Here is a 15857-nt window from a genome sequence, read left to right as displayed (position 1 = left end):
TAAAATAAAAGAAACACTCAAACAATGGAAAACGCTATTACGTTAGCAGGAATCAACGAGAGTTTTAACTTATATTAGTAGCATTTAGTTTCCTGTGAAATTTTAGTTTTAGAACAATGTTAACATTATATAAAGTTTTCTCTAATCTAAAAAAAATGACTTATTCGTTATTAAGTTCTATATGTGCATACATTCTCACTATGTCATTTGAAATTGTATCTTATTTCCTAGGTGTTTAAGTGTAAAATAACCTGTCGGTATATATTTTTGCCGTTAAAATTCGAATAATGGATGGAACAAAAAATAACGTTCTATTTATGGAATTGGATAGTGTTTGTAAGATTAAAATGACGTTTCATGGAAACCTACAGGTACCTTTTGATTTTTACATTTTTTGCAACATTATGTGTAACAATATTAGACCAAGAAAAGTCTGCAGCGATTTTCATAGCCCCCGCAGTGAAAGTGTCGTTTTAAACGTCAAACTTCTATGAAATTATGACGTATAAACATCAAAATAGCTGCAGATTTTTCTTGGTCTAACTCTACCTTATTGTTTTTTTTCTCTACTCATAATCAAGAGCTCTTTGGTCGTAATAAGGGAACATTTTTTTTCAGGATTTTTATTTCCATTCCATTACCATTTTTAATAGGCTTTGTATGACAAACACAGAATGGAAGGATCAAAAAATGTATAGAGATTTTGGAACATTTTTTCTCCGTTTAGTAGGTAACGAAAGAGCTCAAGATTCTGAGTAGACGTATTCTCAAATTTGAAAAAAAAATCGTGTATCTGTACAACTTTATATAATGGCCCGACTGACATATCAGGGTGCTTAGTCAAGATGCCAATCGTTCGCGCCGTAGCGAATGATACTGTCTTCTCTCGCGTTTCGTTCGCTACGGAGAGTAAACGATTGGCATCTTGGCTAGGCACCCTGACAGTGGCGTAGGTAGGCGTGGGCGAATGGGACCTTCGCCCACGGCCTAGCACTTAGGGGGGCCTCGCAAAGCCAACCTTTTTATTACCTTGGGAAAACACATTGAAAAGGGCCTCGCTGATGTGGTTTTTGCCCACGGCTAGATTGGTTCACAATACGCCACTGCCCTGACCTCATGTTTAACCTTTTGGACGCCAATGACCGATATATCCGCACCGCAGGTTCAACACCAAAGATCGATTAATCGGTCACAGACCACAGAGCAACATACACCTACGTGCATATGCATAAAGTTCAATTTCAGTTTTGACACTTCCGTGACGTGGCGTCCGAGTAACAGGTTTTGTATTTGACACGGCGTCGAAAAGGTTAAGTTGAATATGATAGCATTAGCATACCATTATTATATTATTCGTACTGGGTTTTCCGGATGAATTGTCAGCACTAGGATTAGGTAACAGGGCTTTTTATATCGAGTGTAGGCGCCATCTTTGATTCTACAGTACACATTTAAGTCCAATGTAATAGTTTAGTACATACTCTACATACATACTATAGTACCAGTGAGAATGTTTTATACATATGTTGTTGAGAATAAAGTATTTTGAACATATTTTTTTGTTTTATTTTGCTTACTAAAGGAAGGGTGAACTGCCCAATGATTGGCACGAAAAGGTAAGATACCCCATCAACTCAACCTAACCTTGACAAAGAAAACCTTTAGATATTTTGGGATCATTATACTATTAAATTAAAAAATGACCCATTACCCAAAACGTGACCCATTTCACTCTTGCTATTTTTTTTCTTATACAAAATTGTGACTATTGATTGCCTAGCATCCTAAGGCCCAGCCATACAAATGAGAAACCCAAAATTTGCCACTGAAATTTGAACCTATAGTGCAGAGAATACAGTTGATTTTTATTTGTTAGAAAATTTAATGATACAAAAGAAATGCAACTCTGTTCCAATTGAATATGGTTTAAATTTCATTGAACTGAAGAAGTATAAGCACTATATGTAGGACCTTGGGGCTTAGGAGACTAGATCGGAGGCTTGAACTTGCTATCTTTCTTTTTTGTGTCAGATTAAATGGGTGCCTAGCCAAGATGCCAATTGTTTGCTCTGTGTACTCTCTCTCACACTCTTATTAGCGCAACAAATACAGTTGCGTTGTTTGCTACAGAGCGTAAACGATTGGCAACTTGGCTACGCACTCAGGTTAAGAGCAGATGACACTGTTTATTACTGAGAAGTAGGTAGTAATATTAAAGACAGTGTAAGCATCTAGTATATAACTGGATCAGGCATGAGGGGTGGGGGGAAAAGACCGAATTCTTATGTTAAGTCTTATGTTGGAGTAGCAATGAAATAGCTATTATTGTTTGTCCTTGTCACAGTCTCACATTGTATTGGGGCAACAAATAAATTTAGCCAATCATAGTGTCGCATTACATATGTTTTGTCCCTCATGGATGCAGGCGTATAGCACATCTATAGGATCCTACCATCTATGGTAAGCATGGTGTTTGTACATGCCAGATCGGAATGAAACTATCGAAAGACACTTGACAAAACACAACATGTTAACTACACAGCAATATGGTTTTAGGAAAGGAAAAAATACTTCAAATGCTGTAATCAATTTAGTAACGGAAGTAATGTTTAATCTAAATAAAGGCTATAAGTGTGGCGGAGTATTTTGTGATCTGACAAAAGCATTCGACTGTGTCGATCACAGGATACTTCTCGACAAACTAGAATATTACGGAGTTCGTGGCTCTGCTCTGAATCTCTTTGAGTCATATTTAACTAACCGCACTCAATATGTGGAAATATCGTATGTAGATTCTGATAGCGTAGCTCGTTCTGAAGAAGCTGTAGTAAAATACGGGGTGCCTCAGGGCTCTGTACTAGGTCCATTATTATTTCTAATTTTCATAAACGATTTACCCCAATCTCTTACCTATGGAACACCTTATCTATACGCTGATGATACCAGTGTCATTTTGAATGCGACCACTACACATGAGTTCAAAGTAATGATCAAAAAATGCTGGGAAGAAATCGAAAATTGGTTTACTGTCAATGGCCTTAGAATCAATCATGAGAAAAGTTATTACACTATATTTCGACGTAGCCCTAAAAGTACCGACTTCGACTGTGATGTACCAATACAGAAGGCCGAATGTATTAAATTTTTAGGGGTAGAACTCGATCCTTATCTGAGATGGAACAACCAGATAGACTCCATATGCAAAAGGCTGGCTAGTGCATGTTACTCCTTAAAATCACTTTCGAAAGTAGCTGATGTAACTATACTTAAAACTGTATACTTTTCCTACTTCGAGAGTATTATCAGATATTGTATAGAAGTATGGGGTAACGGAACGAACATAAACTCTATACTACTCTTGCAAAAAAAGGCACTACGAATTATTGTGGGATCTAAACACATACCAGTCACTCATCGCAATATGTTTATAGACCACAAAATATTTACAATTACGGCATTGTATTTATATCGAATATGCGTTTATATGTATGTCAATCAAAATAATTATAGAAAGGCTGAAGAAACCCATCATTTTAATCTCAGAAACAAATCAAAAATTGTTCAAATTAAATCTAACTTTATCCATTTTAATAACAGCCTTAACAATATCGGAATTAAAATTTTTAATAAATTAAGTACCGACATAAAACAATGTAGTGACCTAAGAACATTTGACATAAAGGTAAGAGATTATTTCATAAATAGACCATTCTACACAATTGACGAATATTTTGCCAACGCACTTGATTAAAATTATTTTAGGAACTGTATTTGTAACTTCGTAGACTTTTTTATTTATTTTTACATCATAACTTGACATTTATACAACATCCGACATTATTTTATACATTTATATTTTTAGCTAGATTTAAGATATTATGACTGTAATAGTTGTAATTATTATATAGTTTGGACTGTAATTTGTAAGTTTTATGTGTGTATGTGTAACTTTAAATTTATTTTATATCGATTTTAATTTTAATGTATTTTCAATGTTTTTCTAATTTTGTGCCAATTAAATTATAAACATAATTGAAATTGTAATGGATAATAATTAATGTAAATATTGTAAATAATTGTATATACCTACTTTGTACCTATAAAACTGTATTTGCATGTACATGTACTTAACGCAAATAAATAAAATACAAAAATACAAAATATACATTTTCAAATTATAATCTATATTTAAATTGACTTATATACACAAAGATAGCTTAAATTTAACGATGCTTCTCTAATATCATCAGATTCTTATGAATAATTAACATTTTTGTAAAAAAAGTCACTGTACAATATTTAAATTCGTCAACACAACATCACCAAATTACAGACAATAACTTCTAACATAGAGAAATACTTTTAGCATGCTTCCAATATTATTTCTTTTTCATCAACTTCAGTAGCATTTTGGTATCATCTATTTGAGTTTTCTGTCTTTTTTTCTGCTTTTCCACCGGTTTTTGCTTGGGCTGTGGCGGTTTTCGTTCGTCCTTCGATACCAGAGACTTGGCAAACCATAGCTGCTTATTTTCTTTTACACTCACGAGGTCGTTGCTCTTAGTGGCCAGTTCTTTTATCATGGACACCTTTTTCTTCTCTGATGTGGGATCTTTTGCCCCCGTTTTCTTTTTGGTGATCTTACCCACAAGTTTGGTTTCAATCTTCTCTCCTTTTGGTGACTTGTTCAAGAGTTTTAATTTGTTCTTCCCCATTTTAACCATATTTGTTTGTTTGCTTTTACTTTATAATCTGGTGAATACAATTTTAAATCTTGAATTAAATAGAAATACTGGTTGCAGTGCTTGCTGTGAGGTCCGCACGTGAAATCGTTGTTTTGGTAAAGTCAACGTGACACTGACAGTGACAGATTACGTTCAAAAATAATAATAAAAAATATGAGACCGTAGTCAAATAATTTTTTTATTATAATTGTATATTCTAACTTACCCATTCTACTTTTTTTAAATAAATAGAATTCAAATTATTTAAGATATTCACTGTGCTTTTTATTACGTGGAAGATATTGCTGTCATTTTGAAACCGAAGTGTTGATTGATTCTGAACGTACCCACAAAGAAAATGAAAAAGTTGCCAGGTAAAGAAAAAAAACCCAGTTTTTTTGATAATCGTCTCTCCACTTTGTTATATACAAAATATTCACATATCAGTACTATCACGAATTATAGTTTGAAGAATGACTAATAAAATACGGGCAAATGTCGACCGGGGTAATACACGGTAGGTAAACGATATAAATGTAAAATAATACTCAAAATGTTTGTTTAACAATTTATTATTGTCATACTGTGTCCATCCTGCGAGTACATCCGATGCAACACATACGGCGACATATAACATTACACTTAGTATAGTAATTGATGTAATCCATAAATGTGAGTGCAGACAGAAAACAAATGCAAGTGTTTACATAGTAACAAGTGAAAATAAATAAGTTTTTTCCGTCTTTACGGGTCAATTTATTTTTATTTTAATCCTTTATTACGACTTTTCGTCTACAGTTTTAAATAAGCGTAGGTACATAAGCAATTTAATTTGTTACAATGTAGTAAGGACACAAAAAATGGTTTTTTATTGAGACAGCTAAAATGCTGCAAAAAACTTGACAAAATAACATAATCCACATTTATACTATGTGTATCTGACGGAAATAAAATCTCACCGTTTAAATTAAAATGAGCAAAAGAAACATTTTCATGTTATACCTATCCTTAACTATCTATTTTAATATATTTAATTAAAAAATACCAACAATTTAAAATTGAGGCAGTATTTTGGAATGTCCCGTATGTTTTTCTTCATTATATACAAAATTACAAACAAAATAATCTATCAATAAGCATAAAAAATATTTAAAAAAATCAATACATGTACTTAATTACTTACACTAAGCTTACAAATAATATTAACACTCGAGGTGAATCTTTGGGAGGCTAATAAAGTAGGCACAGCCAACAAATATTATAACTTGATAAAAATAAAAACATGGCAACGACAATTAAACTTGCAAAAAATGTATCAGAAAGTGACTCCCATATTTTTTGGAAATAATATAGTTAATTGATTTACAACGTACCAGCAACCAAACCAGCAACAGTTTTCATAAATGGGCCCATGATATCGTAATAATTAAGTATTTTTAATATGCATCCAATGAGCGAGCGTCAGATATCTCTATGCTTTGTTGCCCTTAGTAGTATAGGTAGGTAACTGCTACCAACTACAAACCTGTACTTACAGACAGTTGTTAAAAACAGCTCAAATGTTAAACACTGTAATTATAAGTAGTATAAAAGTCTAAAAGTAAGATTTTTTACAGCTTTTGTCCTGTCAGACGCTCCAGGTATTGCTGGAGTGACATGATGGAGGCGAGAGAACTCCGAGTCAACATTAACAAGAAGTAGCGCAGAAGCGAGAAAAGTGGCGCTGTCTTGTGTCTGAGGCCAAGTCTCATTTTGGGTCGCTGAGCCAATGGAGTAAGTTTTGTACAGATGCGGTAGATAAGACGTTAATTTTACGACTTCATAGGTGGTTTTTTTAAAAGGACTGTTTTTAAAGTTTAAAAAAATGCTACCTTATATATTTTAAGCTACAATTTTACTTCCAATTGGAATAGATAAAGCGAGGGAAGATATAATTATGGAAATTTGGTTGTTTCATTGTTTGTCAGTTTCCAACGTTTTAGTCAAAATTTTCCATTTAAACATTCACCCATCCAGTTCGAAGGACCATGAATTCAACACCTATTAATATGTTTTGTCTAAATATGTATTTTACAACTGCCTGTTAGTACCTAATCTCTCAATTATAATTGAGATACATATAAAAGCTACTAGTTATATTACAAATTTATGAAAGTATTGTCATTTTCGAGGTTATAAAATAATAAAGCGTTACAATGAGATTACAGCTCAGTTTGAATCTCAAATTCAAATTGTTCCATGCTCTTTCCATGAAATAGAACACTTCAAAACTCATCGAAACATGAGATGATGGTCCCAATAGGTTTTATGAATAATAAACCATACAAACCTATTTAAGTCCGATTTTTATGTAAGTATATATGTTAAATGTAATACTATTGTAAAATAATGTATACTCATAATGAGATGGTACCTAAAAAGTTAAGACAATCATTAAGTTAGCATATTATGTCATCCTAAATACATGTATTTAAATATGACAACAGTCAACAAGACTTACATTTACATAAACGCTAATACAAAAACACCTCAGATATTTTTATCATTACATCAGTGTTCGTATATTAAAATTTTATAAATATTATAAAAGCACATTTATAGATGGTCAAGCAAATCTTGTCAGTAGAAAAAGGCGCGAAATTCAAATTTTCTATGGGAAGATATCCTTTCGCGCCTACATTTTTCAAATTTGCCGCCTTTTTCTACTGACAAGATCTGCTTGACCCAGTATATATGACCGTTCAAACTATACTCTGGCAAACCCACTTTGTCAGTAAAAAAAGCGTGAAATTCAAATTTTTTATGGAACTCCGACCCTGTAGTCTGACAAAAAAGAGTAAAAATTAAAAAGTGGCAATTTTGTAGTGTCGTCCCTTTCAAAGCAATGTATATAAGAAAACGGGACGACACAACAGTATTGCCACTTTTTAATTTCTACTCTTTCTTGTCAGACTGTACGCCAAAATTTTTCAAATTTGACGTCTTTTTCTACTGACGGAAAATGCTTGCCAAACTCTCCTAACATGAAATAGAACACTGGCAACATTGACTATTTTTTTACACAGACATGACTAAAGTTACCAGAGACAATAAAAACGGCCAATTATAATAATAATAATTATTATTTTTTTATTTGGAAGCCTACGCTATTCGTGATTTTGTTGATTTCGTGGTTTAAATTATTTTTTAATATTACCTACATTTGATAGTTCTTTGATCACTGGAATGCATTGGGAATGGTCGGATATGTGAGCGTGAATCTTACGTCGGTCAGCTGTTCACTGAAAATAAAAAAATAAAAATCAGCATTATCATTAGGTACGAGCTAAATTTGTGCCCGCCCGTGTATGATGCGCCTTAAATTAGGAATCTAAAACGCTTCACACATCTTACTTATACTCTGGCAAACACACTTAGTCAGTAGAAAAAGTTGCGAAATTCAAATTTTCTATGGAAGGACCACCTTTCTAATTTGCCGCCTTTTTCTACTGACGGACGTGGCTTGCCAAACTATAATTCAGTAACTGACGACAGGGACGCAGCTATACCATTTCACGCATTAATGCCTATTTCTGCTTCACTTCTAAGTATTAACGTTGGTTTAAAATAATTAATAAATACCTTCGTCTTCGGTCTAACTGCTAATGTCAGCTTTTGTATAAGATGAGTTGCTGCCGCTGCAAGTAAAACACAACAATGGTTGAATTATGTGTAATATCAACATGGAACCATACATTTTAGGGGGGTTTGGGTGAAGGATTAATGTCTAAGTCAGTGGTGCGCAAAGTTTCTTCATGGGAGGGTGATCTTGGATAGGCCCCCAGCTCACATTCAGCCGGTTCTCGTGAAATCTTGTGAGCAGGTTTGATGATTATACATATAGGGTCGTTGCGTCAGTTTACTGTCCAGTGCCTGAGCGGCTACCGCGAAAACCGAAATTCGCAAATTGCGGGGATCTTTCTCTTTTACTCCAATGAAGGCGTAATAAGAGTGACAGAGAAAAATGCCCGCAATTTGCGAACTTCGATTTTCGCGGTTACAGCCCTGTTTCCGTCCACTTGACGTAGTGATTATATTATCTTTGGTTGCTACAGAATTGCGTATAATTTGAATATATGCCTATATATTCTAGAAATGCGTATAATTTGAATATATACCTGTGTACTTTAATGATACGCAATTTTTTGTAGCAACTGAGCGAAGCGCTGGTGGCCTAGCGGTAAGAGCGTGCGACTTACAATCCGGAGGTCGCGGGTTCAAACCCCGGCTCGTACCAATGAGTTTTTCGGAACTTATGTACGAAATATCATTGATATTTACCAGTTGCTTTTCGGTGAAGGAAAACATCGTGAGGAAACCGGACTAATCCCAATAAGGCTTAGTTTCCCCTCTGGGTTGAAAGGTCAGATGGCAGTCGCTTTCGTAAAAACTAGTGCCTTCGTCAATTCTTGGGATTAGTTGTTAAGCGGACCCCAGGCTCCCATGAGCCGTGGCAAAATGCCGGGATAACGCGAGGAAGAAGGAAGGATTTTTTTGTAGCAACTACGCCAAGTAGACGGAAACAGGCACTGGTCGGTAAACTGACGCAATGACCCTATATGGGTTTTTTCATGCTCGTGCTGTGTACGTGCCAAGGGCGTCACCAGGGCCCAGTTTTATAAAGTTACAAGTATACAGGCGTTTACTGGCAACACTTGCTCCGTTTTTTACAATTTGCGTTTTATAAAAGTACTGTGTTACAATTTTACAGGTTACAGGTACAAGTGCCTGTAGCTCAACCATAGACGAAAATATGGGAGTTTAATAGTTTTAAACTCATAATCGAACAAGCGTTTTATAAAAATATTGTAAATTACAAGTGTAGATTGGTACACTTGTAACAAAAACTGACATACGTCTTGAGTCCTGTAACAGCACAACAGCAGCTACCTTCGAGCAACACGGAAGGGAGGCGGCATTCGCACTATTTCCCCTCTGCCGAGGTACAAGATTAGCGCATCAATCTAATCTAGCGCGGGTAATAAAACTAGTTGCACTTGGATTTTTCACTAGACCGAGTCCAGACGCGCGCGTGAACACTGCTGCACAAAAATGCCTGTTTGCTCGGTTTTTTGTTATAAAAAGAGGTCGGGGACATCAAATTTACAAAAAGAAAGTGTTACATTTCACATGTAATATTTTTTTTTACATATCATACGTTTAATTACATTCAAACACAATTATTATATTTTAGCTTCATGTAATTGTTGGATTTATCGATTTTGCTCGCTCAGTACAAATTGCGGATCGGTCGAGCGACAAATCCGACTTCTCATCTCTCAGAATACAATAACATACTTCAACGAAAATGTGTTAGTGTGCGTGTTGTGACACTTGTCACTCGTCCGTACACAAAAAGAGATCGAGGTTTGCAAGATTTGTCTTTGACGTGTGTCATGTTCTATGTATTTGTGTCGTCATTACAGATTGGATTTTGTATGTAAGTGTGTGAGAAGTGCGACTGTGTGCACCTTTCCCCCCGCGAAAAATGGCAGAAAGATTTGTACGGTGAGATATCGCTTGGGCCCCTCCCTTCCGATGTGTCGGAAGCCGGTGTTGCTCGAAGGCAGCTACTTGTAGTGTCTCAGTGATTCGCTCTTTCGCTCGTAATTCTTAATTTTAATTAAAATTATTCGTATTCTGAGAGATTTTAAACTTTACTCTTTATTGTATTTCACATGTAATCGAGATTGACCGTGGTTCTTTACAACTGTAATTATCTATGTGTGTTTATAAAACACCTGTAGCCGTTCACAGTGCATTACAGGTGCCTGTAGCCTGTACTCTTGTAACCTGTAACTTGTAACTTTATAAAACTGGGCCCAGGAAGTGGCAAGACTGGCAGGAGGGTCAGCTATTCTCTAGGGGTAGAGAATACATCGCCATATCAATCGCCATATCAACTGTCTCCCAGGGCTTTTTGTAGATTCAGTTTTTGGAAATGAACCACGCCATTCTTCCATTTTGCAAAAATGGGGTATAGGCGAGGTATATGTGTCGGCGGCCGTAAAATCAGGCAGATCGTGAAATGCCTAGGCAGATCGTGAAATTCCTAGGCATATTGTGAAACGTCAAAATCATTGTCTCGTTCCCTGAGCCGACGAAGCCCCGCTAAGCGGGGCTCCTATTTCTGGTCAGTTGCCCTTGCCCTTCGGGCATCTAAAACCACTTAACGAACCTATCCTACCTATCTATTGGTTTAACGTAACTACCGTCAAAACATTATACAGGAACATTACGATCAGCCGTCGGCATATAATATAAATGTATAATATAAGTAGGTATAGCCTGTCCGATTTCTAAGATCAAGTTCGCCATATATTTACTATGGCGCACTTGATCTTAGGAAAACGGACAGACTATACAGAGCAATTAGTACTTACTGGTGAGAGACGCCAGGCCCCGCACCTTGGTGCGAGGGTGCAGCAGGAGGAGATAGACAGGGACGGCAGTAAGGATCATGAGACAGCCTATGCCGGTCTCAGCGGGGGACGCTATCGCTGGTACGATCACCACCAAAAGAGTCGCGATTATGTATATTGCTGAAATAAAAAGGAAAGGGCTTTAGAATTGGGATGAAAATAAAAATAAAAAAATTACGTCACATTATTTGCGTTGTTAAAAAAAAGTTTCATGTTTCTACTTATATTACTATAAAATATCACGCCTCATGCCTCCCTACATGCATACCTATTTTGAGCACAGTCATACTAGCTAAGTACCTACCTAGGCCAAGTGAGTAAAGTGCAAGATGTGTCGAACGAAAATGTAAACTTTAAACCCTGTACGGTTACCATCAGTTTGTCACTGACGTAAACGCCGTCGAGAACGTAATTTACTTTCTATACATCTCGCTCGCACTCGCATATTAGTGCAAACGGGATGTATAGAAAGTAAATTACGTTCTCGACGGCGTTTATGTCAGTGAGAAACTGATGGTAACCGTACTGGAGAGATGTCAATGTTTTTTAGCAAACTAGGAGAGCAGCTTTAGGTTTTAAATTTAGAATTGAAGTTTGATTGTCATCGCGGGTTAATCCTTTGAACCCCATTCGGGTTATATTTTTTACATAGGTGTACACCTTTTTAAATAACTAATGTGCCGGAGTCACCACGTAGGTACTCATTGTCAGCCAATAATGGCGTAATGTGTGTGTTTACTTACCAGGAAAGAAGAGGTTGACCTTGATGGGGCGATCAAGTTCGGGCCGCGTCCACCGCAGCACGGGTAGACATACCACCGCTGCACCGATACTCAACTGCAAATAGCACAAATATTACTTCAATGAGGATAAACGTGTGCTAGTATTTTTGGCTTTGGCTGTCGTAAATGCCCAGGAAAATTATGGGAATATTTTTGGCGTCTGGTCTTGGAATATACTAGTGTATATTCAGTATATTAAGGCTCCAGTATACAGTGGTCAAGGATGGTCCATGCCAAGCCATGCTTTGCAATGTGCAACTGTAGGCCTATATCACGCAGATGTTCACACAATGGTGCATATACATATACATACATGCATATACATACAATCAGCGGGTCTCTGATTGATATAAATCTATAAACGGAAAAGTCTCTTCATTGTTCCACGATAATGACATTTTGGCATCATTTTGGGCTATCAACATTTAATCAAGGGGTCAAAAATTCAAGCTGTCAGTGATAAACTAAACAAACAATGGCGACTGTGTGAACACCACAGGCCACGGTATGCCACGATTCCTTTGAAGTGTGCCAAAAAAACCGACAACTTCCCGATTGCCCACCACGGCTGACAACTGGCGGCCAGTCGTCCGCCGTTGTATACCATTGCTCCCTGTACACAATGGCGAGGGCGCGGCATGGCCCATCTTTCACCACTGTGTACTGGGGCCTTTAGAAACTCAAGTCTCACCCAGGTAGCGAAGCCGACGTAGTTGATGAGCACGAAGATGTCGGAGCTCATGAGGTACATCAAGGACAGCAGCGCCACGGCGAGCATGGCAGGCGCCGGAGTAGCGCGGGATGACACCATGGTTAACATCTCTGGCACCTGGCCTTGGACTGTCCTAGTGTATATGTATATAGAAACTCAAGTCTCACCCAGGTAGCGAAGCCGACGTAGTTGATGAGCACGAAGATGTCGGAGCTCATGAGGTACATCAAAGATAGCAGCGCCACGGCGAGCACGGCAGGCGCGGGCGTCGCGCGGGATGACACCATGGTTAACATCTCTGGCATTTGGCCTTGGGCCGCGCCGGCGTAGAACAGGCTGGAAATTTAACAAAGTTTGTAAATAGTTTCCCTTTTTGGTAATTGCGCTCTAGAAGACCAGTTCACCAGTTGATGCAGCCTGGGTGCAATGGTTAATATTTACTTCCAGCGGGTTATACGGATTTATCATTTGTCATCGTGGCCATCAAGGTCTACCAAGAGGGAGAGAGACGCATGACACAATAAACGATAAAAGCACAACCATTTTATTGCGAAAGGGCTTTAGAATCAAGTGATCTGTTATTAGTCATTGATATGACATAAGGAAAGTTTAAATTATGATTAAGTGCCACAGGAAAAATAATATCTTGGCTGAAAAATATGCGCGTTTTTTTTCAAATCAGCACTTTTCACTTTCAGTAGTCTGTATGAAAATATGAGATAGCTACAATGATTGCCAAACTGCACTAAGACGCACTAAAGTAATAAGAAGACAATTCAGTTTCCTCGTAACTCACCGAGAAGAAGTTAGGAGCACGCCGTTGACAGCGCCAAAAGTAGAAGCTGCTACGAACAGCGGAATGGAGAGAGCAAACGCTCCGAACAAGCGCTCAGCGAACATCACAGCTACTGCTGGGGTTCCTAACATCTGCAAAACATTTTTTGGGATTAGTCAGTAGGTCAGTACCATAGTTTACTCGGCTAACTGATCAATCATGTAAAGGCCCCAGTACATAATAGTCAAGGATGGTAAATGAGAAGCCATCGTCATTGTGGGGCAATGGTATACAACGTGTCCCAAAATTCAACGATAAGCTGGCACCAGAAGATGGACCTGCTCATGACTACTCCAGGAAAAATAAATAAATAAAATTGAATAATTGTAGACATAGTCGTTAAAAATACCACTAGGGGTGTCGACTTTAATTTTTTTGTAATGCCATAAATTGAGATATATTTTTTTCTTTTTTTCCTCGAGTAGTCATGAGCAGGTCCATCTTCTGGTGACCTTTTCGTCATACAGTCAGTTTCTGCCATCTTTCTGCTGAAAGGGGCTGGGAAACAATTAACAGATATCTTTACCTAGTTCTTTCTGTCGCGTTCAGCAGAAACTTTCCCACAAAAAGGAAGATAATGAAGTGTATGGTGCACTTTTGGAGCTCGCTGTACCTACCTAATACTCGTAGTATTAAAGAGACCATGAAGGTCGCGTTTTTATGTGTAATGGAGGGTAAAATGATTGCTTACCTACGTGGGAGAGAGCGTGGTGTAGAAAGCGACGTCGATGGTGACCAAAGCGACGGAGATACCGTTAGCGCGCGGCAGGTTCCGGACGGGGTCTTTTAGGTCTTCGATGATGAAGTATATATATAACAAGTATACAGTGTGGAGAGATAAGTCGGGCCCTGGAGGGAAACTACCTTAAATCCTTAAGCTGGCTCATTTTACTTAAAAGAGACATTCCTTTATTTTTAAAAAGAAACAAAACTGCATTCAAATATTTTGTAAAACTCGCTTGCCTCGTCCTCCTCGAACCGACTAAAAATTCCAAAAAATAAACACTCGCAATTTTATTGTACTAGTCGATACAGTTAATGTTAATGATAACATTTCTCCAAGAAACATTAGGTCTTACACTCGTCTGTCGTACAAAATATCCATAAAATCTAATATTTAGTACTCAAGTTTTTATTAGACAAGCCAAATTGAAAAAAAAAAGAAAAAACTTTGAATGCAGTTTTGTTTCTTTTTAAAAATAAAGGAATGTCTCCTTTAAGTAAAATGAGCCAGCTTAAGGATTTAAGGTAGTTTCCCTCCAGGGCCCGACTTATCTTTCCACACTGTTTTGTTGTATATATAACAAGAAAGCAGTCTTTCGAATGCTGATTGGATCTTTTTCTTTTGTTATTTTCTTGCCGGGCACAGTTTGAGACCACTCGAAAGTAGAATGATAGCTTACCTCCGTGGGAGAGAGCGTGGTGTAGAATGCGACATTGGTGAATGTGTACACGACGGTGACCAAAGCGACGGAGATACCGATATGGCGCGCGGCAGGTTCCGGACGGGGTCTTTTAGCTCTTCGATGATAAAGAATAGAGATAACAAGAAAGAAGTCTTTCGAATGCTGATTCGACCTTCTTTTGTTATTTTCTTGCCGGGTACAGTTGGAGACCACTCGAAAGTAGAATGATAGCTTACCTCCGTCGGAGAGAGCGTGGTGTAGAAAGCGACATTGGTGAATGTGTACACGACGGTGACCAAAGCGACGGAGATACCGATGGCGCGCGGCAAGTTACGGACGGGGTCTTTTAGCTCTTCGATGATGAAGTTCAGATAGTTCCTGTAGACAGTGACAGAGATCTAGGTAAAAGAGAAGCATTTCACCACACTTTTGATTTTAAATAAATTACAGAAGTGGACTGGAGCACCTCATCACACTGTCAAAACGCTTCTTTTAGTATTCTGAAAAAGTTAAAAAAGCAAAACTTGTCTGATCTTTTAATGTGTCAAACCGAAACCTTGCTTCTAAGAATTTCTTTTTTTAAAGTAGCGTTTGTAAACAGCATTCTGATGGAATTATATTAGGTACTACTCCGACTTTAATGATGAAATGTACAACGTCATAAGTGATCTTAATCATTTTTAGTCCAAACCCCTTTCTACATCCATTACTATAGGTACATATAACAACAAGTCACATAGCAATTCCAGCCAAGTCATAACATAACATAACCCACCATCCGTTATAAGCGAAGAGTCCAGAGTAAAACGAGAGAAAGATGGATGTGACGTCACTTGACGTCCCCTCGAACGTGAAATGCTGCGTTTGACCTGTAAACAATAATAAATCAGCTTATAAGTATAGGTACTTACCCAAGTAACAAAATTTGGTACCATAA

At 37.3% G+C, this 15857-nt stretch overlaps 1 protein-coding gene across 1 annotated transcript in view; it reads right to left on the bottom strand.

Annotated features, from left to right (window-relative positions):
• Positions 1 to 7723: 7723 nt before the first annotated feature.
• LOC134801181 (large neutral amino acids transporter small subunit 1) overlaps positions 7724 to 15857 on the bottom strand; it is a 49071-nt gene continuing 40937 nt past the window's right edge. Inside the window, exons 6-13 of the mRNA XM_063773728.1 lie at positions 15696 to 15789; positions 15157 to 15298; positions 13476 to 13606; positions 12847 to 13015; positions 11929 to 12022; positions 11147 to 11305; positions 8346 to 8401; positions 7724 to 8005 (exon numbers count right to left, since the gene is read on the bottom strand). Of these exons, the coding sequence (XP_063629798.1) occupies positions 8003 to 8005; positions 8346 to 8401; positions 11147 to 11305; positions 11929 to 12022; positions 12847 to 13015; positions 13476 to 13606; positions 15157 to 15298; positions 15696 to 15789 (848 nt within the window). The 3' untranslated portion in view covers positions 7724 to 8002. The remainder of the gene's footprint in view (positions 8006 to 8345; positions 8402 to 11146; positions 11306 to 11928; positions 12023 to 12846; positions 13016 to 13475; positions 13607 to 15156; positions 15299 to 15695; positions 15790 to 15857) is intronic.

Source organism: Cydia splendana, chromosome 21 (assembly GCF_910591565.1).
Source record: "Cydia splendana chromosome 21, ilCydSple1.2, whole genome shotgun sequence".
In the NCBI taxonomy this organism is placed as follows: domain Eukaryota; kingdom Metazoa; phylum Arthropoda; class Insecta; order Lepidoptera; family Tortricidae; genus Cydia; species Cydia splendana.
The sequence above is the reverse complement of the archived record's forward strand: the minus strand, read 5'-3'. Positions and strand labels throughout refer to the sequence as shown.